This window comes from Oryx dammah, unplaced genomic scaffold (assembly GCF_014754425.2).
Source record: "Oryx dammah isolate SB20612 unplaced genomic scaffold, SCBI_Odam_1.1 HiC_scaffold_23, whole genome shotgun sequence".
Classification (NCBI taxonomy): domain Eukaryota; kingdom Metazoa; phylum Chordata; class Mammalia; order Artiodactyla; family Bovidae; genus Oryx; species Oryx dammah.
This window is the reverse complement of record NW_024070207.1, coordinates 95,846,967-95,871,636: the sequence shown is the minus strand read 5'-3', so window position 1 is coordinate 95,871,636 and position 24,670 is coordinate 95,846,967. Positions and strand designations below refer to the sequence as shown.

The 24,670-nt window shown below is 41.3% G+C and overlaps 1 protein-coding gene and 1 pseudogene across 1 annotated transcript in view; one reads left to right on the top strand and one right to left on the bottom strand.

Annotated features, from left to right (window-relative positions):
• Positions 1–808: 808 nt before the first annotated feature.
• LOC120882331 lies at positions 809–1,383 on the bottom strand (annotated as a pseudogene).
• A 6,125-nt stretch (positions 1,384–7,508) lies between these two features.
• The window catches only part of TSPAN7 (tetraspanin 7), a 128,084-nt gene continuing 110,922 nt past the window's right edge, over positions 7,509–24,670 (top strand). The window contains exon 1 of the mRNA XM_040266307.1: positions 7,509–7,642. Within this exon, the coding sequence (XP_040122241.1) occupies positions 7,562–7,642 (81 nt within the window). The 5' untranslated portion in view covers positions 7,509–7,561. The remainder of the gene's footprint in view (positions 7,643–24,670) is intronic.

Sequence of the window (24,670 nt, the reverse complement as noted above, 5' to 3'; positions counted from 1 at the left end):
CACTCATTTGTCATCATGACAGTGCAAATACAAATTTGGTCTAAATGTACAGACTCTCAAGCAACAATGTACAGCCTTTCTTCATCCTCTGTGCTAAGAAATGTAGAAGTTTAAGTATCAAGCAATATCAAACGTACAGGCTTCAAAACCATCAGGTTACAGCATTCGGTAGTTTTAGCCAAGATACATCTGGAACACTGACAAATGATCACTTATGCACAATAATGTGAAGCAAATTTTTTGAAAAATAAAACTTCAGTGAAATAATTCTGAAAGATATACCAGAGGAACAACATGTTACTAGTTTAAAGTATCAACCAATTGTTTCAGCCACTTTTGAGTCCATGTTCTAAAATCTAAAATTTAGTTCCTTTCCCTAAGCTAAGTGCTTCCTACCATGTCAGTATCTAGGCTGTGAAGTAAAGGAGACTTTGGTGAAATGTTTTTATTTATCACAACTGCTTTATCAATTGCCTAGGACCTCAACAGCATCATGGAAAAAATGGTGGCAGTTTAGTCACTCAGTTGTGTCTGACTCTTGCGACCTCATGGACTGCGGCCAGGATCCTTTGTCCATGGGATTCTCAGGCAAGAATACTGGAGTGGGTTCCCACACCCTCCTCCAGGGGATCTTCCTGATCCAGGGATTGAACCCAGGTGTCCTGCATTGCAGGCAGATGCTTCACCAACTGAGTCACCAGGGACGCCCCAAAATTGCCCAGTACAATGTTACATATCAACCCTTAGTGAAGCCTTTAAAAAAGCAAACAGGTTGAAAAATGGGTTATAGGAAGCAAATATAGTATCTGCCTTTAGAGCTATCAACTCAGGAATTCTCTCAATTACAGAATCTTGCAGAGAAGTTATTTTTCTTTCTCAAAATCCAGTGATGACAACATTCCTTACTCCAGATCTGGCAATTTTTTTCATCACTTTCTTGTGAATCATCACCTGCTCCATCTACTTCTGGTTAATCTACATTCTCATCACCACCCATGTTGTTCATCATCTCAGAGAAATGATCAAAATTAGACATGTCTGCAACTGAATCACCTGCACAGTCTTTCCAATTATTGAAGTTCACACTAAGCCAATTAAGCTTTGCCCTCTCTTTTGTTAACCTTGGCCATGACTGGCCAGATTCTCCTTTTCACAATATAAAATTGATCTGTCCGTTCTTTTATGCTTGGAATCATTTGGATCAATACAGTGAAGAATATCAATTTCATTTAAATGTTTAAAATGATCAATTCCTCCAAGACAACTGAATGTAAGTTTGGAGTTCTCAAAATTTACATTAACATCTTGACTGTCTTCAACACAAAATTCAGTGAAGACATAGTTCCTTTGATCGTACCACTTTGCAGAAGCAGGCTGTATCATGAACAGGGCAGGGGCACTGACTAATGGGTGGGTGAGCCTCTCCAGTGGCCTGGAAATGGAGGTTTTCTCCTCAGTGAATTTTAATACAGCCAGAGTTGAGATGCACTGCCCCAGCCCCTCCTCCAGCCCCATGCCACTTCCCAAGGCCCAGCCCTGATCAACTCCCAATCAGGTTATTGCAGTTACCTCTTAACTCTTTCCTTGTTTCCGTTTTGTACATAATTTTCTTTATTTATCTAGGCTGTGCTGGGTCTTCATTGCTGTGCAGGCTTTTCTCTAGTTGTAGTGCTGGGCCTCTCATTGCAGTGCCTTCTCTTGTTGAGGATCACAGGCCCTAGGGTGTGTGGACTCAGTAGTTGGGCACATGGGGTCGATAGTTGAGGTTCCTGGGCTCTGTAGCACGGGCTCAGTTGTTCCATGGCATGTAAGAGATTCTTCCTGGACCAGGAATCAAACCCTTATCTCCTGCATTGGCAGACAGATTCTTTACCACCAAGCCACCAGGGAAGCCCCTCTCTTCCTGTTTCTAGTCTTTCTCTTCTGCAACCTCCACTCCTGCATACTGCTTCCCAAATTTCTTTGGGAAGTAACTGCTAAAACATGGGTCAGATCACATCACTCCCATACTGCCTAAACAAGAGAGTCAAACTTGGCCTGAGCAAGATCCTCCTCCAACCAACATTTCTGCATCCTTTCCTCTTCTGGGTCTTCCACTGCTCAAAGACTACCACTATCCTCTTCTTACTTTGACTTCTATTTCAATTACCACATCCTTTTTCTATCAGTCAACAATTGTCTATTGAGTGGCTACTATATACCACCCATCTACTCAGTACATTTTTTGAATTGCTACTGTATCTAGGTATTGGGGATATGGCAGTGAATAAGCTTATTTAACTTATATGCAGAGTGCATCATGAGAAACGCTGGGCTGGAAGAAGCACAAGCTGGAATCAAGATTGCTGGGAGAAATATCAATAACCTCAGATATGCAGATAACACCACCCTTATGGCAGAAAGTGAAGAGGAACTAAAAAGCCTCTTGATGAAAGTGAAAGAGGAGAGTGGAAAAACTTGGCTTAAAGCTCAACATTCAGAAAACGAAGATCATGGCATCTGGTCCCACCACTCCATGGGAAATAGATGGGGAAACAGTGTCAGACTTTATTTTTTTGGGCTCCAAAATCACTGCAGATGGTGACTGCAGCCACAAAATTAAAAGACACTCCTTGGAAGGAAAGTTATGAGCAACCTAGACAGCATATTCAAAAGCAGAGATATTGCTTTGCCAACAAAGGTCCGTCTATTCAAGGCTATGGTTTTTCCAGTAGTCATGTATGGATGTGAGAGTTGGACTGTGAAGAAAGCTGAGCGCCAAAGAATTGATGCTTTTGAACTGTGGTGTTGGAGAAGACTCTTGAGAGTCCCTTGGACTGCAAGGAGATCCAACCAATCCATTCTAAAGGAGACCAGTCCTGGGTGTTCATTGGAAGGACTGATGCTGAAACTCCAATACTTTGGCCACCTCATGTGAAGAGTTGACTCACTGGAAAAGACTCTGATGCTGGTAGGGATTGTGGGCAGGAGGAGAAGGGGATGACAGAGGATGAGATGGCTGGATGGCATCACTGACTCGATGCACATGAGTTTGGGTGAACTCCAGGAGTTGGTGATGGACAGGGAGGCCTGGCGTGCTGTGATTCATGGGGTTGCAAAGAGTCGGACACGACTGAGTGACTGAACTGAAGACAGACAAAATTACCTGCTTGGTGGAGCTTAGTGGGAGAGGCGGACAACAAAACAAGTGCACAAATAAGAAAATGTTAGGTAAGTGTGACGCAGAGAATTGGAACATATAGCGACTAGGTGGCTATTTTTGACTGGGTGGCTATTTCCATCTGAAATGGCCTTTCCAAGGAGGTGACATCTATACTGAGATCTAAATGACAGGAAGGGAGGGGCCAGCTATTCAGAGTTTAAGGGGCAAAGCATTCTAAAGATAGGACCAGCCACTGTGAAGGTTTTCAGGCAAAATGAAGTCTGATTGAAGGGCCAGAAGAAGGCAGAGCAGCTGAAGCACAGGGGTAAAGGGTGAGCCGTGGGAGATGAAGTTGGAGTCAGCTCACATATGCTTTCTAAGTCAGGGCAAAGAGTTGTAATTTGATTCTTTGGGCAATGATGGGAAGCCACTGGAGGGCTTTAAGTGAGAAAGTGACATGATGTGCTTTGTGTTTGAACAAGATCACTCTGGTTGCTGTGGGAACAACACATTGGGGGAGACAGCAGGAGCAGGGAGCAGGTAGGTGCTTTGGTGGCAGTCTGGTTTTCCTTGAAGTACTTGCTGCATTTAAGACAAATAACAAATCAAAAGCTCCTCTTGTTTCTAAGCAAAATATTAAAATTCTTATTATCATCTAACAGGACCTGAATGGGCTGACCTCTCTCCAGCCTCCTGTACACCATCTTTGCCCCCGCTATTGAGCCTTGTGGACCTTCTGTCAGTTCTTCAAATGTAGTAGGCCACAGGACCTTTGGACTTGCTGTGGTTATATGTTATTTGCATGTGTGACAAAATATACATACCATAAAATTTACCATGTTAACCGTTTAAAAGTATACAACTCAGTGGCATTAAGGATATTCACAATGTTGTCATCACCACTCTTTAGCTCCAGAACTTTTTCATCATCCCAGGAGGAAACACTGGACTATTAAGCAATCACTTCCCATTCCCTCCTGCCCCAGCCCCTGGGAGACCATTAATCTGCTTTCTGTCTCTAAGGATTTGCCTATTCTGGACAGTTCACAAAAATGAGTACAATATGTGGTATTTGTGTGGCTTCTTTCACTCAGTAAAAAGTTTCCAAGATTCATTCATATGGTAGCATGTGTCAGTACTTCATTCCTTTTTATGACTGAATAATATTCCATTGGATGGATTTACCACATTTTGTTTATCCATTCCTTAGCTGATGGACAGTTGTTTAGGTTATCTCCACCCTTCAATTAATGTGACTAGTGCTGCTGTGAACACTCATGTACACATTTTTGTTCGAATCCCTGTTTTCAATTTTTGGGGGTGTATACCTAACAGCAAACTGCTGCGTGATATGACAGCTGTGGTCCTATTTTGAGGAACGAGATCTGTGAATCTTTGACATGGATTAGTTTCCTGTGGCAACAAAGTACAATTAAAATAATTGCAGAAAATTTATTTTCTCCCAGTTCTGAAGGCTAGAAGTCTGAAATCAAAGTGTCAGGAGGGCCAAGCTTCCTCTGAGACCAGGTAGAATCCTTGTTTGCCTCTTCCTAGCTTCTAGTGGTGACAATCAATCCTTGGCACTTTTGGCTTGCAGCTACATCATTTCGATCAGTCTCATGGCCTTTACCCCGTGTGTGTCTGTGTCTTCACGTGGCCCTCTTCCTGGGTCTTTTCTTCTTTTAAGGACACCAGTCATATTGGACTAAGGGCCACCCTACTGCAGTATGACCTCCTCTTAAATAATTACATCTTCAATAACACTATTTCCAAATAAAGTCACATTCTGAGGTAAAGGGGTGAGGACTTTATCGTTTCGGAGGACACAATTCAATCCATGACAAACTGACAGACATTACTGTGCTTCTGAATCCCCTGGGGATCCTGTTAACACGGGCTTGGTGTGAGGCCTGAGGTTATGCATTTTCAATCAGCTCTCCCAGCTGGTAGCCCTGCTGCTGGTTCATCGATATGGTGGCCAACTAGTCTTGGTTTTACCAATACAAATCCAGAGTTAAAGGAAAGCCTTCAGTCCTGGGAAAACTGGAATGTTTGTCATCCTATTATATCACAGACCACATTTTGAGAAGCAAGGCTCTAATTACGAACTATGGTGATTTACCCATTAATTACATTACTGAATACTCTTATTTATCTTTACATTTAAATAAATTATTTTTTGCTAGAATAGCCCAAGATTTCAAGAATCTTGACCCCCCAAAAAGCTTCAGACAAACCGTGAAATGGTGACTTAGTTGAGTTCATGGGTGCCATATGTGAATATTGTGTATTAACTCATGAAATTATCTATGATGCTCAGCGTTGTCCCAGTTGGGTTGAAAACTGAGGTTTTTGACCCCTTTGCAGAGTAATTATGCACAGGAAAGATCTTTTTGGATAAGACTACTCACTGGGTTTGACGTCTTCAGTATCCTTTTCTTGTGCCACCCAGGGACTGTGAAAGTGGAAGTGAAAGTGCCTTTCTGAGGGTGGGTTTGAGCATGTTGTGGTTTGAGCTCTTGATTTCCATTAAGACCACCTGAAAAACTTTGAAAACTGCCACACCCTCACTCCAAATCAAATGATTCAGGCTACCTGGGATTGGGCACAGGCAGTCAAGGCTTTGTTGTTAGTGTTTAAGTTCTCCAGGGGATGCAAATAAGCAACCAGAGTAGAAAATCACTCTGCAAGATCTTCGTATAAAAGAAACATTGCCAATCTGTCCCTAATCTTTTTTCCACCTGCACCCACATTCCTCTCTACTCCCCTCTATGCCCACTTACCTCTCTGTCATGGTTGGTCATTACCTTAAGCAAGTTCTCCTCTTCCTCATATTTGTGTCCTATTTATACAATGACCTCACTGACCTGGGACCATGTAGAGCCCACTGGCGGTACTAATTACTCCTGCAACTGACCTTGGCAGCCTTTCTTCGAGCTTTATTGACTTTGCTTTTCATTCTTTCACAAAAGGCATCCTTAGCATCATCCACAATAAAGCTGCGACATTAGCCTGTGATAATGTCGCTGTTTTGACTGCAGAGTCTCTTAGGAATCCAGCAAAATCTCCCACAGAATCTGTACTGTGTGTTCCTCTGCAAAACAGCCACAGGAAATCTGGGTGGAGTGTACATTGCTTTTTTATTGGGATATAATTCATGTGCTATAAAATTCACCCTTTTAAAGTGTCCAATTCAGTGGTTTTTAGTATATTCATGAAATTATGCAGCCATCACAATCTAATTCCAGAGCGTTTTTGTCACTCCCCAAAGAAACCCCCTACTCATCAACAGTCGCTCCTCATTCCTGTTGCCCCCCTGCAAACTAATCTATTTCTGTCTTTATGGATCTGTCTATTTTGGACATTGCCTATAAATGGAACATTCAGTATGTGGTCTTTTGTGTCTGGCGTCTTAGCATATTTTCAAGGCTCAGACATATTACAGCAAATATCAGTGCTTCATTGTTTGTATGTGTGTGTGACCAAATAATTTTCCATTGTATGGATGTGCTACCTTATGTTTATCTATTCACAGTGATGGACATTGGGGTGCTGTGAACATTCATGGGCAGGCTTTTGTGTGGACATGTTTTCATTTCTCTTGGGAGTGGAACCACCGGGACATATGGGAACTGTATTTAACGTTTGGAGGAACTTCTGAATTGTTTTCCAACCTTATTTTTTGACCTTAAAACAGTTCTTTCCTGAGTGTGAGCTGGTCTGTACTTGTTAGGGTGGGGAATATGAGTCTCAGGGACTTTAAAACACTTTTTTTTTTCTGTTATACATTTTATGTGAAGAATGAATGGTACTTTCACATAGAACCTTGTCATTTGGCTTCCAAAATGTCAAGAAAGCATGAAGCGCCTGTGGTGGCAAGGATTGGGGGTGTCTGTCTGAGCTCCCGTGTTCCTAACCATCCCTCCAGCTGTATCTCCGGCCACCTGTCACAGTCTGTTACTGGCACAGACAAGGCCAGCTTGTTCCAAGGACACGACTACTGGGCCACTTCCATCTCAGATGGCCTGGTGGGCCGTCCAAATGTAGAAATCCGATTGCTTTCCGGGGATGGCAATAAACCAGGTGCAGACAATCCTGCAAATGGAAAGCCCTACTGCGTACAAAGCAAAAACTCTTCTACTCACTCCCGGAGGCCCTGCCCCACTCCTCGGCTGGCTGGCTTAGCCTGTGCGGACTCGCGCGGGTGAACGGCCTCCTCCGCATGCGCAGTTTCCGCCGGTCGGTTCCTTAAGTGGGCGCTCTGCCGGGTACGCGCTCAAGCACACGCGCAGTCTCGCGTGCACGCGCGCACGGGGCCTCTAGCCGCACGCGCCCCTGCCCCGCCCCGCCCCGCCCCCTCCCCCCTCCCGCGCGCCCGCCCGCCTCCAGCCGCCGCCGCCGCCGCCGGAGCTCTGTAGTATGGCATCGAGGAGAATGGAGACCAAACCTGTGATAACCTGTCTCAAAACCCTCCTCATCATCTACTCCTTCGTCTTCTGGGTGAGTGGCCACGCCGGACCGGCGGCTGCGCTGCCGTCCATCGGTCAGTGTAGTGATGCTCCGGGAAGGGATGAGGGAAGGAAAAAAACCAAAGCAAAAATCAAATCTCGGTCTCCTTACGGAGATAGGTGCAGGGCTGGGGCTGCAGGATGGCAGGATGCAGCCGTGGGGCTGCTCGGACCCTGCACCCCGCCCGGCGTAGGTTGCAAGGGGCTGTGTGGTGGCGATGACTGCAGGTTGTCGACCTTTCCAAAATACTTTAATGCATTGACTTGTTCTTTTAAGCTCTCGGGTTAGGGTCAGCCTCTGGGGAAAGTTGCGGTTTTATTCGGCTGTTTTCCTCTCTGGATCCCCCTCTTCATCCTCTCTTACCAGCCCGTTCGCGGCGCCTCTTGGAGCTAACCTGTGGCCGGCTGGGAGCAGGAGCGAGAGCGCAGGGTTTGATCCCAGATTCCCGGTTATTCCCGACCCCGCGGGGCTGCGAGAGGCAGGCGCCGGGAGCCGTGAGCTGCTTGGCTGGGCAAGGGAGATCAAAGGCCCCCCGAGCGCACTGATATGGGGTGGGCGCCGCCGCCGCGCCGAAACGCACGAAGGGAAGAGGGTCTTACATAAACCAGGGGCATCTTTGCGCTTTCTCGGAGACCCAGGTCTTAGGACCTTTTGCCCACTCGCCTGCACCCTTACACTCATCTTTCTGTCGTTGCGTGAACCCATTCTGCAGAGCCCCAGGGAAGGACCCCCACCACTTGATGACAGCAATAGCGCCCCAACTCTACTCCCCATCTTAATTGGTGCTGCTATCGGTCCTTGAACCTCAATGCAGAAGGGTGACGTCAGCCCCTCAGCAGAAGCCTTTGCGAGCTGGAGGAGGAGTGGGGGGGCGGACTCCAGGCTTGTGCCTTACCTCATCCTCTTTGGCAATTCGTGGAATCAGTGCAGGGCTGACACTGCAGTGATTCATTTGAAGTAGGTGGTACCTAAAGACCATTCCCCGTTATTTCTCTTTCGGTGTAGATGACTCCCTTCTCCCCAAGTTTTCCTTCCCTGAACCAAGCCACAGCCACCCTACAGGAGAATGAATGTCACTACCCAACCCCCAATAATCTGGGTCACTTCAGCTTTCAAGGCAGTCATTTTGAAACCCGAGGCTCTGCAGAAAAAGCCAATCCCAGTTTTTGGTGGTTTTTCCTCTTTGCCTTTGCCCCCGCCCCCCAATTAGCCCTAATTTTGGTTTGAAAGTGGGGCACAGTGCTTTATGAGGTACTCAGACTTGGCCTAATGGTGAAACAGGCTGTTTGTAATAAACAAGGCAGGAACTGAGATTTATTAAGGATAAAAACAATTCCTAATGCGCTCCCCGCCCCCTGCCCCCCGCGGACATTCCTTGTCATTGGCAATTCTTCAGGTCGGGAATCTGTGGACTCTGGGGATCAGGCATACCAAGAACTCTGCAATGAGGTAAGGTAGATTAACTGGTATATCACACAGGCAACCACAGAAATGGAATTTATTTGGGCTGAAATTTCAGTAGTGTAATTGTGAGCTCTGCCCAGATCCTATATTATGTTCTTCTTGGTAAAAGCAAGAATGCATGCTGGTTGCTGAAACTTCCCAGTAAGCTTTCCTGGGAACTGGTTTAGCTTTGTTTGTTTGTTTGCTTCATTATATCTCTTTGTGTTTGGCCCTTCCTATTTACTTGACTTCCTATTTGTTCCTGGAGTAAATCATATGGGTAATTTTTTTTAGCTTCCTGAAAAATCTTCCAGCATCTCTGCTTGCTGGTAAAAAAGAGAGCCTTCTAGAGGAAGGCTTTTCATGGGAGATTTTAAACTCTTCTTGTTTACTCCCTCCGCTCCCCAACCTCCTGAATCCAATTACTTAATGCACCCTAATACATCTTAAGTACAACAGTTTATGCCCTCTGAAGTTCCTTGATTGCCTGCATTTTCATTTTTTCCCCTACTTTCAAGATTTCTGTAGTCTCTTAAATGTTTACCTGACGAATTTAATAGTTTAAATAGCATTCAATAATCACTTCATACTTCACAACCAACAAATGAGATCTCTCTAGATGCAAGGGTATTTTTAAATAAGACATTTTCTTGAATAAACCATGGTACAAATGCTGTGTTTTCTATTATACCTTAAATGGCAAGAAAAAAAAAACAGCTTTATTGAGATCTAATTCACATACTTCACCCCTTTTAAAGTGTACAAATTAGTGGTTTTTAGTATATTCACAGATATGTGTAACCATCACCCCAGTCAATTTTAGAACATTTTCATTACCTGAAAAAGAAACCCCATACCTTTTAGCTATCATTCTCTTTTCTGCCCTCAATAACCCTCACCACCCTGCTGCTGCTGCTGCTAAGTCGCTTCAGTCGTGTCCGACTCTGTGCGACCCCATAGATGGTAGCCCACCAGGCTCCCCCGTCCCTGGGATTCTCCAGGCAAGAACACTGGAGCGGATTGTCATTTCCTTCTCCAATGCATGAAAGTGAAAAGTGAAAGTGAAGTCGCTCAGTTGTGTCCAACTCCTAGCGACCCCATGGACTGCAGCCCACCAGGCTCCTCCATCCATGGGATTTTCCAGGCAAGAGTACTGGAGTGGGTTACCATTGCCTTCTCTGCTCACCACCCTAAGCAGTCACTAATCTACTTTTTGTATAGATTTCCCTTTTCTGGACATTTCATCTAAATGAAATCATATAGTATGTGGTCTTTTGTGAATGGCTTCTTTTGCTTAGCATAATGTTCTCATTCATGTGTATTCCTTTTAATGGCCAAATAATACTCCACTATATGCTTATACGCTGTATCCCATTTTGTTCATTCATCTGTCCACTGATAGACATTTGGGTTATTTCTATCTTGTGGCTATTATGAGTGTCAGTGCTATAAACTTTTATGTGCGAGTTTTTGTATGAACATATGTCTTTGTTTCTCTTGGGTATATACCTAGGAGTGGATTTGCTGGGTCATATGGTAACTCTGATTAATCATTTGAAGACCTGCCAGACTGTTTACCAAAGTGACTGCACCATTTTACATTACTTCCAGCAGTGTATGAATACTGTGATTTAAAGTATTTCTCCACTTTCTTGCCAACATTTGTTATTATCTGACTTTTAAAATTCTGTGCTAGTAGATATCTCATTGTGGTTTTGATTTGAATTTCCTTGATGAGCAGTGATACTCAGCCTCTCTTTATGTGCTTATTGGTCATTTGTATATCTTCCTTTAAGAAATGTCTGTTCATGTCTTTTGCCCAATTTTTATTTCAGTTATTTTTTAAACATTGTTGTAGGTGTTGTATGTTGTATATGTCCTTCATATATTCTTGATTCAAGTCTCTTATCAGATACATCATTTGCAGATATTTTCTCCTGTTGTTCAGCTGCCCAGTCATGTCTGATTCTTTGTGACCCCGTGGACTGCAGCACGCCAGGTCTCCCTGATTCTATGGGTTGTTTATTTAGTTTCTTGGTGGTGTCCCTTGACGTACAAAGGGTTTTTTTATTTTGATAAAATCCAATCTACCTATTTTTTGTTGCTGTGGTTTTAGTATCAGATTTAAGAATTTTTCACCAAATGAGAGTTTATGAAGAAAATACTGTCTATAAGAGTGATTTGTCTATTCAGTAAATGCAGTTGATAAATGTATCTTTCTCTGGCATGTAGTAGGTACTCAATTATTTGTCAGAACTTCTGGGATTATGTTAGGTAATTTACAAGGATGATCTTGGTGTTCTTTTAAGTGGAAGGTGGACAAAAGATTAGGCAGAAGTTTTTCCTTCCTGTTTTCTTTGAATCATTTTAATGCGACTACTTCTCTTCCCATACCTCGGATTTAGGACTAGAAGACATTTGAGCTTAAAACGGTGGTACACCAGTAGCATCAAGAGATTGATGTACCTACAGTTATGAGAGATCTTATATATGTGTTAATATACTGTATTGGTGTTTTTCTTTCTGACTTACTTTAGAAAGTTGGTAACGATGACTCTCTATGCAAGACAGCAAAAGAGACATAGATGTAAAGAACAGACTTTTGGACTCTGTGGGAGAAGACAAGAGTGGGATGATTTGAAAGAATAGCATTGAAACATGTATATTATCATATGTGAAATAGATCGCCAGTCCAGGTTCAATGCATGAGACAGGGTGCTTAGGGCCAGTGCACTGGGATAACCCAGAGGGATGGGATGGGGAGGGAGGCGAGAGGGGGGGTTCCGAATGGGGAACACATGTATACCCATGGCTGATTCATGTCAATGTGTGGCAAAAACCACCACAATATTGTAAAGTAATTAGCCTCCAATTAAAATAAATTTAAAAAAGAAAGAAAAAGAGATCTTGTTTTATCTGGCCTCTTCTATTTATAATTACTCTCCCTCTCTGAGATGTTCCTCTAAAGCAGTGGTTCTCAGCAGCAAACAATTTTGCCTCTCCCCTCCCCCAGTATTTGGCCATGTCTGCAGACATATTTTGGTCACAGCTGGGAGTGGGGTGCTACTGGCATCTCATTGGTAGAAGCCACAGGTGCTGCTAAGCATACTACAAGGCACAGGACAACCCTTCACAAGAAAGAATTATCTGGCTCAAAATGTCAACAGTGCCCACAACCTCTGCACTAGTGGACTTTACATAGTAATAAGTTAATATGTAGAAAAAGAGAATCTTATGCAAAACTCCCTATATTTACTGTTGTTTGGAACCCCCATACCCAAGCACTCGCAGCACAGTTGCAAGTAAGAGAAACATTCTCCTTTTTATTTGGAGATAAAGGTAGGTGGTTCTTTATGTAATAGTATTGAAATAGATAGGATGATCCTCCAGTTAAATAGTATCACCTGAATGTTAGGTAGGTGGCTCCATTATGGTCCTTGATTTGTATGTTTCATTTTCAGAGGAGGAAAAAACACACCTAGTAGTAAGTTATCCTGAGCTTTAAGACTAGCAAACAGTGCCTGATGCATAGAAGGTTTACTCTGGAAGTATTTAAGAAATGAATGAATAAATGAATTTTATTAACTACTCTTGAGCTCATGTGTTTATTTCAATTCACCTCAATTGGGAGGGTTTTTAAAAGTGATATTTTCTGTCTACCTGTGGTGGTTTAAACGTGTTCCTGACAGTGATGTGTGGAAAGGTGGAGTAGAGAACTTTGAGACTTGATCTTCTAATGATAGTTCAGTTATTATATTTTTATGATCAGCTAGTTTGCCAGCCACTTTAATTATCTAAAATTTTAATTGGAATTTTATTTGTTAAGCTTGAATAAAAAAATATCTATCTTACTCTAATACAAAAAAAACCTCCATGGCAAATACAGTTTTTTCAACAACAAACAGGAAAACTGTAAATTTGATGCTTACAAGGTAAATTCTGTTTTGATTTAGAAAAGTTTTTATGGTATTTTAAACACTCATCTGAGTTCTAAGCTAAGATTGAAATCCACTATAGTTACATCCACTAAATAATATGGTAGAGAGAAATATCCTTGCTTCATTCCAGTGTATATTGGATTTGGTTTCTTCTTTGATGATCCAAAGAGGAAATTAGCTTGATTAATTATGATACCAAATTCTCTTATGGTGAAATATCAGTGGTTTTTTTTTTTAATTTTGGAAGCATCTCTAATCTTTTTAGGGAGAAGATTAAAAGAAATGATGGTCAGAATATTTCTTTTGTCATCCAGAAAGTTTAGGTACTTGGATTAAATAGAGGGGAAAAATCTTAACAGCCCCTAACGTTTTACAAAGTGTGTGAATTTGGGCTTACACTTAAGGCTACACTTACCCTTTTGCGTATCTTTGGAATTCAGCATTCTTTGAATGTCTTGTATGCTAGGTATTTCAAATGAATGTTTACCAACTTTTACTAGCTGCTGCTTTTACCATGTTACCTTCATTTCTAAATAAAGCAGTTAATCTATTACTTTTCAGTATTAGGTGTTATATATTGTCTTCCTAGTATGGAAGATCATGATCTAGTTCTCTTACCCCTTTCTCCCTCCCTCACATCTTTCCTAAATTGGGTAGACCCCAATATATCTTCTATCAGTATCATATCAACTTGGTTAGAGCAGTAGTCAGTGATGATATTAATTAGGTAAGTTGAGTCACAGCTGAACCTTGTAGTGTTTCTATTACGATTGCTTGCACAGCTTTTCCCCTTCAGTTAAAAGTTGCTTTGTTTTATCCTTCACTTGTTAATTTTCTTCATTCACCACTAAATTATCCTCATATTCTCCCCCAAGAACTGCATATCTTCACTTAGTGTATTGAAACACGTCGTGTATCCTGTCAGTTTCTTATTCTTAAAAAACAATCATTAATTTTGTTAGAGATGTTTCTCCCAGAGTAGGCTAGTGTTCACTGCGCCTTTGAAACAGCTGACATCATTATAATCTCCCTTTACCATTATCCTGGGGAATCTTGTCTCCTTTTATGTTGAGTCTTCAGTTTCCTAGATGTCCTGTCTTCCTCTTTTTTGCTCATCCATTTTGGTGGAGCAAACCTTCTAGTAACTGTCTGGAAAAGAGTTCATGAGAGGTTAATTTGTTGAGGCTTTGCAGGTATGAACATCTTATTATGCTCTTGCACATAATTTGATAGTTTGGCTGAGTATAGAATTCTAGTTCATACATCATTTACCCTCAGAATTTTTCTGTCACTTCCTCTTCTCCCCCAGGTCTCGCTCTTGTTGCTGTTGAGAAATCCAAATGAGTTTTTATTATTATTATTCTTAAATTTTGCTTTTCTTTGAAAGCATCTGGAATCTTTCTAGTTCCTAGTGCTCTGAAATTTCACTATATTACCTCTTGCCATATGTTTATTTCTATCTTTCCTCTGTACCCTTTCAGTGTGCAAACTCGGGTCCTTCCATTTGGGGAAATTTTCTTGAATTGTTTTGTTTTGCTTTATTTTAAATTTCCTTTCATTTTCTCTGTTGTGTCTGTTTCAGTGTTGGACCTCTTAGATCCTCTAATTTTCCTCTCTTCTGTTTTCTAATTCTTTGTCTTTTTGTTCTGCCTTCTGGAAGATCTCTCCCAGTTTACCTTGTCTGCTATTGCATTTTTCATGTGTTTTATATGTTGATTTTTAGGAGCTCCCTGTTGAGGTCTGAGCATTTCTTCTTCTGGCATCCCACTCTTGTTTCATAAATGTAATATTTTAAGATCTTCTGGCAATATTAATGATGGTTTTTTTTTTAAGTTTGCTTCTTTCTGCAGTTTCCTCCCAGTTTCTGTGTTATCTGGCATACTACAGACTGACCTCAAATTGCTGGTAACCATTTGCTCTCTGTTCTGTGTATGTTTAAGAGTGGAGCTCTAGAAACGTTGACTGGAACCTCTTAGCATGAAGTGAGAGTTTGTAAGTTGGGTGATTTAGCTGGGTCGTTGAGTTTTGGAACTGAGTCTTTTCCTTTGGTCTAATCAGATTTCTTGTAGAAGAATCTTCCAGTCTTCTCTCTGGATGAACAAGGTTAGGGATATAGATGTCTCCACGTGCAGTATAAATACACCTTTGTTTAGGTTCCTGTTTCAAGTGTAGAATCCAGCGTCCACTGTGCTTTTGTTCTCTAGTTCATTCTCCCTAGATAGTAAATCTCTGAACCCATGATAGAATGGGGGAGAAGACAGAGACTGGAAGTTGGAGGGGATCTAATTGGTTTTCAAAAAGCTTTTCCCAGATTCTCCATATTTGAGCTCCTTTTTGTTCCTGGTCCCAAGAGTGCATGGAGTTGCCTTCTGGGGGTGCTTGTGTGCAAATATTTTATTCTTGGATTTGCTCACAGCTGCCATAAGATTTGTTTTTTTCTCAGCTTCCAAAATGTCATTGTGGTTGTCTCCTCTTCCATTCTCTTTGTTATTGTGGGTTTTTTTTTTTTTAAAAAATATCCAGTCATTTCAGTGGACTTTTGGGAGCTAGCCAAGGTAAATGGATGTGTTCAATCCATCATCTTAAACTGGAAGTCCTTTATATCTGTATCTCTACCTTGCAGGTAACTAATTAAATACGGAGTTGATTGTGAGTGATTGAGATGGCAACAGTTGGGATCTTCTAATAGATATTGGTACCTACTTTTCAACTTTTAAAGAGCTTTTGGATGTTAAGGGGGGTGTTCTAGGTTGGAACAGGCTTACTAAACCACATCCTCTTCAAGGTTATCTGGTCATCAGGGAATGGAGTTGGATAAATGGGAACGAAGTTCTGAAGGTTGCTGCTGTTTTTTTCTGCTCATTGAATTTCTTCCCATCAAGTGGAGGCCCATGTGTCTTCTGATCTAATTCAGACCTTGCTGGATTAATTTAATGTGGAAGCAGCAGAATTTCAAAGTATGGTGGGGAACTTGATGTTACATGGGTCAGGGCTCTATTTTTCTGTTACCACAATGATAACCCTCTGTGTTTATTATACAACTTGTGCATTATAATCTGAAGAGGTTTTTTTCTTATTTAATACACTTTACTTCCTGTATGCAACATGCAGTTAGGCCACTTGCACTACCTTTTATAGCATTTGTGGAATATTACGTTTTTTCCACTTTGTAGTTGCTTAGAAACAAGCTGACTTTTTATCCAGATAGATTGAAATACTCTGCTCAATTTTAATTACAGCTAGAGTTCTTGATTTGACCCTACCGTGGGCTCCATTCCTGATGATTCATTGACTGTTCAGCATTATGTACTGTTGTAAGGAAGCACTTAAGAAGGTGCTTTGAATGGAAAGTCATCTGTGACTGTGTTTCTCTGTTTAAACATGTTAAACCTTTGACATAGGTGACTAATGCACCGCTAAAGCAATTTGAAGTGCACTGTAAAAAATATATTCTTATGTCTTTTTCTCCTTTGGACCCATTACAGCAGCTTCCAATTTGGCTGATCTCCACATGACAGGCAGATCGTTGGATTACTGCTCTTAAATTTCCTTTTTTGGCTGTTATCCTACTTGCCTTGACAGAATGCTTTTCATTCTTGGCTGAACATTTTTATACCTTTTTATAGAGTACCAATATTCATCAAGAAAATGACATAAAGGGGGGAAGTAGGAAAGAGATTTTCTTTGTCTTGATTTCCCTTTGGTTATTTGATCACTTGAACTTGTAAGCCTGTGAAAGAGTTTGGTGATAGAATTAAGGATCCCAGTTCTACTGTAGAAGATTTTCTTTGTGCTTTTTGTAAGGTATGATAGGCTTTTTCATCATCATTTGTTGTAGGGGAAATTGCAGTTGCCTTGTACTGAAATAAAAGATGAGTTGGGTCAGGTGAGCAATCTACATTTATGGTTATCAATCCTATTTGCCCATCAGGGTTGCCTAAGGAGCCCTAAAATACTATATGCTTAGACTTCATGGTAGGAGGTTCTGATTCATTTCACCTGGAGGAGGGTGCCAGCTTTCATAGTTTTAAAATAATCTTCCAGGTGATTCAGCTGTACAAATAGGATTGAGAGCCACTGATTCAGAGAGAACTGTGTAATAGCAGGCCTGGTTCATCTTGGATCTGGAGATAGCTAGGTAATATCTAGCTGTTGAGTAGCTTGTTTAGTTGCTAAATCGTGTCCAACTCTTTTGCAACCCCATGGACTGTAGGCTGCCAGGCTCCTTCTGCCCATGGGATTTCCCAGGCAAGAATACTGGAGTGAGTTGCCATTTCCTTCTCCAGGGGATTTTCCCGACTCAGGGACTGAACCCACATCTCCTGCTTGGCAAGCGGATTCTTTACCACTGAACCACCAGGGAAGCCCTATTGAGTATCTAGCATGGGACTATTGATTTGGTCTGCTTTGCCCAAAAGTCTGAGGCTAGGTGTCCAGCATCTCTTAGTAAACCAAAATGGCCTTGTCACTCTTAGGAGACCTTGCTAATCATTCCTAACTAGAGAGTGCTCATCAGAATAACTAAGGGGCTTTGAAAACACAGTTGTTTGGTCTTATCTCATAAAGTTTCCATTTTAATTGATCTGCAGAGGGACCTGGGTATGTATTCTTTTTAACCATTCCTAAAGTGATTCTGATTTCTGGGATATGACTCTGGCCTGTGATAATTTGTTATAAATAAATTCTTAACATATGCTTTCATGCGATCTGTAGTACCATGAGGCTAGTTTGAGGAGAAGGTTCCATAAGTAAGATGCAGCCAATCTAGTATTTTCTCACCCACTGAATTGGTGTCTGCCACGTGTCTGCAATTGAATGCTTGGAGTTTGGAGTAGTTTCCATTCCTTCGGAGGAATGTATTTGTTTATAGTTGCACTGAGAAGTTAGTAAGTCTTAGTTTTCCCTCTATCAAAAGATTAGATTGTTATTCAATATGTAAAACAAAACCCTGAATTTATTACTTAACAAAGTAAGAGAGCAGTACTAGTCAAGCAGAGTTTGAGTGAAACAGATTGCTGTTCTTTTGGGGAAGCGTGGTGGTGTTTGATGGTTGCTTTGGTTACAGAAGGAGTAGTTGCCCTTGGCCTTAGAATCATGGCTGTTTGGGTGAGACTGTTGTTGATTGCCTCTGGGAAGCATAGTCACTGCTGTGCTGCTGGTTGGTTGACCTTGAGTTGTGTGAGGCTGTCACTGTAATTAGCTTCTAGAAGTATGTTCCCTGAAACAAGGTGAGTTGTCATTGATGATTAGACTAAGCTGAATTGCCGCTGATCAAATTGGTTTAGGAGTGGGTGTTGGTAGTTACCATGCCTACCGAATAATCAATCTTCTTCCCCCCAGGAGTATAGAGACTTTTATTCTTGCCTCAGATTACCAATGTTTGTTTCTCTGTGAGATGAGTTTATCTCTTCACAGATGCAATTGTTGTATCAGAAGAAACCTAATAGAGTCTAAAGATAAACTAATATAAGAATTTGGTAAAGTGGTTAGATGCAAGATAAAAATACAAAAATTAAATGCTTTACATTATTTTACATAAGCCTTAGAAAAGAAAAGGGAGGAAAAATTTCAGTCTCAGTAGCAACAGAAATCATAACGACTTCAGAATAGTTAAAAAAAAAACTAAGGCTCTTATATGAAGAAAACTAAAAGCTTATTGAAGATTATAAGATCTGAACAGATTGTGTTCTTCAGTGGGGAGATTTAGTACTATAAAATTATCAGTTTAAAATGTGTTTAATGTAATTCCAAATAGAGTCCCCATGGAATTTTTTGGGGGGAGGGAGTGGCACTTGATAAAAACAATGTTTATGTAGAAGAATAAATGCCTGAGAAGGCAAGAGACATATGGGACAGGGGGAAGGAAGTATATGCCTTACCACTGTTATCAGAATATACTATTGTATATAAGATGGCCACCGTCATCATCCTTGTTTCTGGTTTTCATGTTCTTGTGTAATCTCCTTCATTTGGGTTTGGGCAGGACCTGTGACTAGTTTCTAACTAGGAGAATACAACAAAAGTATTTCAATGTGTGTGAATATATGTACGTGATTATATTAGATAAGATTGTAATGTCTTCCTGAGAGACTTTGTCCCTGGCTGACTTTAGCTGGACTGGAAGAAACACAAGCTGGATTCAAGATTGCCGGGAGAAATATCAATAACCTCAGATATGCAGATGACACCACCCTTATGGCAGAAAGTGAAGAGGAACTAAAAAGCCTCTTGATGAAAGTGAAAGAGGAGAGTGAAAAAGTTGGCCTAAAGCTCAACATTCAGAAAACGAAGATCATGGCATCTGGTCCCATCACTTCATGGGAAATAGATGGGGAAACGGTGGAAACAGTGTCAGACTTTATTTTTCTGGGCTCCAAAATCACTGCAGATGGTGACTGCAGCCATGACATTAAAAGACGCTTACTCCTTGGAAGAAAAGTTATGACCAACCTAGATAGCATATTCAAAAGCAGAGACATTAGTTTTCCGACTAAGGTCCGTCTAGTCAAGGCTATGCTTTTTCCTGTGGTCATGTATGGATGTGAGAGTTGGACTGTGAAGAAGGCTGAGTGCCGAAGAATTGATGCTTTTGAACTGTGGTGTTGGAGAAGACTCTTGAGAATCCCTTGGACTGCAAGGAGATCCAACCAGTCCATTCTGAAGGAGATCAGCCCTGGGATTTCTTTGGAAGGAATGATGCTAAAGCTGAAACTCCAGTACTTTGGCCACCTTATGCAAAGAGTTGACTCATTGGAAAAGACTCTGATGCTGGTAGGGATTGTGGGCAGGAGGAGAAGGGGACGACAGAGGATGAGATGGCTGGATGGCATCACCGACTCGATGCATATGAGTCTGAGTGAACTCCGGGAGTTGGTGATGGACAGGGAGGCCTGGCGTGCTGCGATTCATGGGGTTGCAAACAGTCGGACACGACTGAGCGACTGAACTGAACTGAACCCTATGGAGAAGACTGCATGGCTGGAACTGAAGGCAGTCTTCTGCTGACAGTCAGAAAGAAACTGAGGCCCTCAGTTTGGCAGTGCACAAGTAACAAAATGATTCCATCAGTCAAGTGATCTTGGAAGCACATCCTTCCCCATTTTGGCTTCAAATGAGACTGCAACCACCCAACAACTTGATTGAAGAATAATGAGATCTTGAAACAGAAGACAGAGTAAAGTTGTGCCCAGACTCCTGACCCCACTGAAACTCTGAGGTAGTAACTGTGTGCGGTTTTAAGTCTCTACATTTATTATAACATTGTTACATAGCAATGCATAATTAATAAAACTATAAAGTCCCTAGTTAATTCAGTATGATGTTGACTTGTAAAGAGACAAATGGGTCAGTGGAATAATAGAGAATCCAGTAATAAATTCTAGTGTATATAATTTAATATATGAAAAGGAACATTCATTTTAGAGAAGGCTAGATTTAAATGATTCTAATATTACTGTATATTTGGAAAAAATTGGAGCCCTTACTTGAATTTTATTAAAAAGTCTAGTTGGATTAAATGCTTAGATAGGAACACAAAACAAAATTCTGTAAGAAAGTATAGAGATTGTATATAAATACAGGAATCAGAGAAACTTCTTTATCCAAGTTGGAGCCTCAGAAGCAATGAAGTTAAAAAATCGGACTTCCTGGTAGTCCAGTGACTAAGAATCTACCTGCCAGTGCAGGCGACACAGGTTTGATCCTTAGTCTGGGGAGATCCCATATGCCATGGAGCAACTAAGCTTGTGTGCCACAACCTCGCCAGTGCTCTGGAACCCATGAGCCACAACTACTGATGTCTGTGCACCACAACTAGAGGGTATCCCCTGCTCACTGCAACTAGAGAAAAGCCCAGGCACAGCAATGAAGACCCAGTACAGCCCTAAATAAATAAATGTATTATTTAAAAAATCATTGTATTTGCCTATACAATTTTTAAAATTATGTGACATAAGTACAATAAAATCAATTAAACAGTTATGGTGAGACTCAGTGCCAGACTATTAGCTAATATACTGCTTTCTTCATTAAGAAAATCTTCTTATAGAAAAAAAATATCTACGTTCTGATGGAACCTCCTTCTCATTTGAGACTGACAGTGGCTTGCTGACCAGCTCTGGCCTACTGACCACACTTTGTGAATTACTGCTCTGTGGAAGGAATCGGCAAACTGTTTCTGTAAAGGGCCCGATAGTAAATATTTTAAGCTTTGTGGGCCATATGGTCTCTTGTTGTGTCTACTCAACTCTGCCATTATCCTGTGAAAGCAACATCAGTTCAATTCAGTTGCTCAGTCGTGTCCGACTCTTTGTGACCCCATGAATCGCAGCACACCAGGCCTCCCTGTCCATCACCAACTCCCGGAGTTCACTCAAACTCATGTCCATTGAGTCGGTGATGCCATCCAGCCATCTCATCCTCTGTCATCCCCTTCTCCTCCTGCCCACAATCCCTCCCAACATCAGAGTCTTTTCCAATGAGTCAACTCTTTGCATAAGGTGGCCAAAGTACTGGAGTTTCAGCTTCAGCATCATTCCTTCCAAAGAACACCTAGGACTGATCTCATTTAGAATGCACTGGTTGGATCTCCTTGCAGTCCAAGGGACTCTCAAGAGTTTTCTCCAACACCACAGTTCAAAAGCATCAATTCTTCAGCGCTCAGCTTTCTTCACAGTCCAACTCTCGCATCCATACATGACCACTGGAAAAACCATAGCCTTGACTAGATGGACCTTTGTTGGCAAAGTAATGTCTCTGCTTTTGAATATACCATCTAGGTTGGTCATAACTTTCCTTCCAAGGAGTAAGCGTCTTTTAATTTCATGGCTGCAGTCACCATCTGCAGTGATTTTGGAGCCCCCAAAAATAGTCTGACACTGTTTCCACTGTTTCCCCATCTATTTCCCATGAAGTGATGGGACCAGATGCCATGATCTTCGTTTTCTGAATGTTGAGCTTTAAGCCAACTTTTTCACTCTCCTCTTTCACTTTCATCAAGAGGCTTTTTAGTTCCTCTTCACTTTCTGCCATAAGGGTGGTGTCATCTGCATATCTGAGGTTATTGATATTTCTCCCAGCAATCTTGATTCCAGCTTGTGCTTCTTCCAGCCCAGCGTTTCTCATGATGTACTCTGCATAGAAGTTAAATAAGCAGGGTGACAATATACAGCCTTGATGTACTCCTTTTCCTGTTTGGAACCAGTCTGTTGTTCCATGTCCAGTTCTAACTGTTGTTTCCTGACCTGCATATAGGTTTCTCAAGAGGCAGGTCAGGTGGTCTGGTATTCCCATCTCTTTCAGAATTTTCCACAGTTGATTGTGATCCACAGTCAAAGGCTTTGGCATAGTCAATAAAGCATAAATAGATATTTTTCTGGAACTTGCTTGCAACATAGACAAATGGAAATGAATAAGCAAAGATATTAAAATAAAACTTTTATTTACAAAAAGAGGTGGCCAGCTAGATTTGACTCTTAGGCCTTAGTTTGCTGACTTCTGCTCTAGATGATACCAGTGTAAGGAAGGTATAATAGCCTGAAAAACTAAAGTTTAGAAGACATCCAGATGGCCAACAGGCACATGAAAAGATGCTCAACATTGCTAATTATTAGAGAAATGCAAATCAAAGCTACATTGAAGTAGCATCTCACACCAGTCAGAATGGCCACCATCAGAAACTGTACAAATAACAAATACTGGAGAGGGTATAGAGAAAAGGGAAACCTCCTGCACTGTTGATGGGAATGTAAGTTGGTGCAGCCACTATGGAGAACAGCATGGAGGTTCCTTGAAAGACTACAGATAGAGCTACCATATGATCCAACAATCCTACTCCTGGGCATATACCCAGAAAAGATGAAAACTTTAATTTGGAAAGGTCCATGTGCCCCAGTATTCATAACCACACTGTTTACAGTAGCAAAGATATGGAAGCAACCTAAATATCTATCAACAGATGAATAGGTAAAGATGTGGTGTGTGTATATTGACATACATATATATATATACACACACACATATACACACACAGTGGGATATTACTCAGCCATAAAAAGAATGAAATAATGCCATTTGCAGCGACACAGATGAACCTAGAGATTATCATACTAAATGAAGTAAGTTAAAGACAAATATCATATGATACCACATATGTGGAATCTAAAAAAAAAAGATACAAATGAACTTATTTACAAAACAAACAGACTGACAGACATAGAAAACAAATTTTATGGTTACCAAAGGGGAAAGAGGAGGAGTGATAAATTAGAAGCTTGGGACTAAAAAAAATTAAAGTTTAAAGTCTTAACATGGGCTTATGGAGTGGGAATGAAGGAAGCAATGCCATCTTTAGCTCAAAAGAGCTGGTCATGCCTTATCCAAAAAGGCAGCCACTTGAGTACTTCCAGTATGGCTAGTTCACAGTGGAGATATGCTCTAAGTGTAAAATACATATCAGATTTTGAAGATGTAATATGGAAACATAAAGTATCTCACTTTTTATATTGATTACATGTTGACATGATAGTTTTTTTGACATTGAGTTCAATATTATTAAATTTCATCTTTTCAATTTGAATGTAGCTACTAGAAAATTTAGACACATCTCTACTGGACAGCACTGGACTAGAAGTAATAGAAGTTTCAATTAAGTGCTATGGGACCAAGGGAGAGAGCTCATTGTGCTGGGGAGTTTGGAAAGGCCATGTGCACAGAATTGACCTTGGAGAATGACAGGATTTTGGCAAGTGGTGCCCTAGGAGGATAATAAATGCTATCAGATGGAGGAAGTGTTATAAAGAAAGGTCTGGAGATCACAGAATGGTTTGTGTGTTGGGACAGAAGTGAGTTTAGCTGTAATAAGGGACAAAGCATGTGATGAGTCTGGGAAGTAGGCATAAGCCTGATTGTGGGTCGTCTGCATGGGTTAGCGTTTGGACCTATTTTGGCTGCCAGCAGGGGAAGGAAGGGGGATGAGATGACTAGACCATAGCTTTGAGCAGGGAGTGGTAACTTTGAAAGTTGTTCATAGATCTAATCTAGGAAAAAATAAACTGGGTTGGAATAAGAAAAGCAATAAACAGTGAAACCAAGTTAACTAAGAAAGACCAAAGGTCTAATACAGGGTGAGATGGGAATGGAGAATAGAGGACAGTGGAGAGCCTCTTTATATTGTGGCAAGGATATCTGTGAATGAGTGAAAGCCCCAGTGTTGTTGTGTGTGATGAACTGGATATTAGTAATGCCTTCATGGAAATGCAGACCTTAGAAGAAGTTGGTTTGAGACTAATATATGTTTAGCATGAGTTGCCAGTAGCTTTAAAAGACCAGCCAGCTCAGAAGCTTGCTCATTTTAGTCTTCTGCTGGCAAAAGTGGCCTGGGCAGTTCTTTAGATTTGGCTCTCTCTGTACTTCTGACCCTTCCCACCATCCACCACGGTTGCAGTTAATTGATCAAGAAAAAGGATCTGAACTTGGCTATTTGCTTGTTGGCTGGTCAGTGGAACTTGAGATGATTAGACTCGTAAGAGCCAAATGGAGCAGTTCTTTTTTAGGCATTTGAACTTGAGATACAAGAGGGACAGCTGGTGTAGGGACAAGAGAAAGAAACAGGGAGAAGTCATGGGGAAAAAGTTTAAAG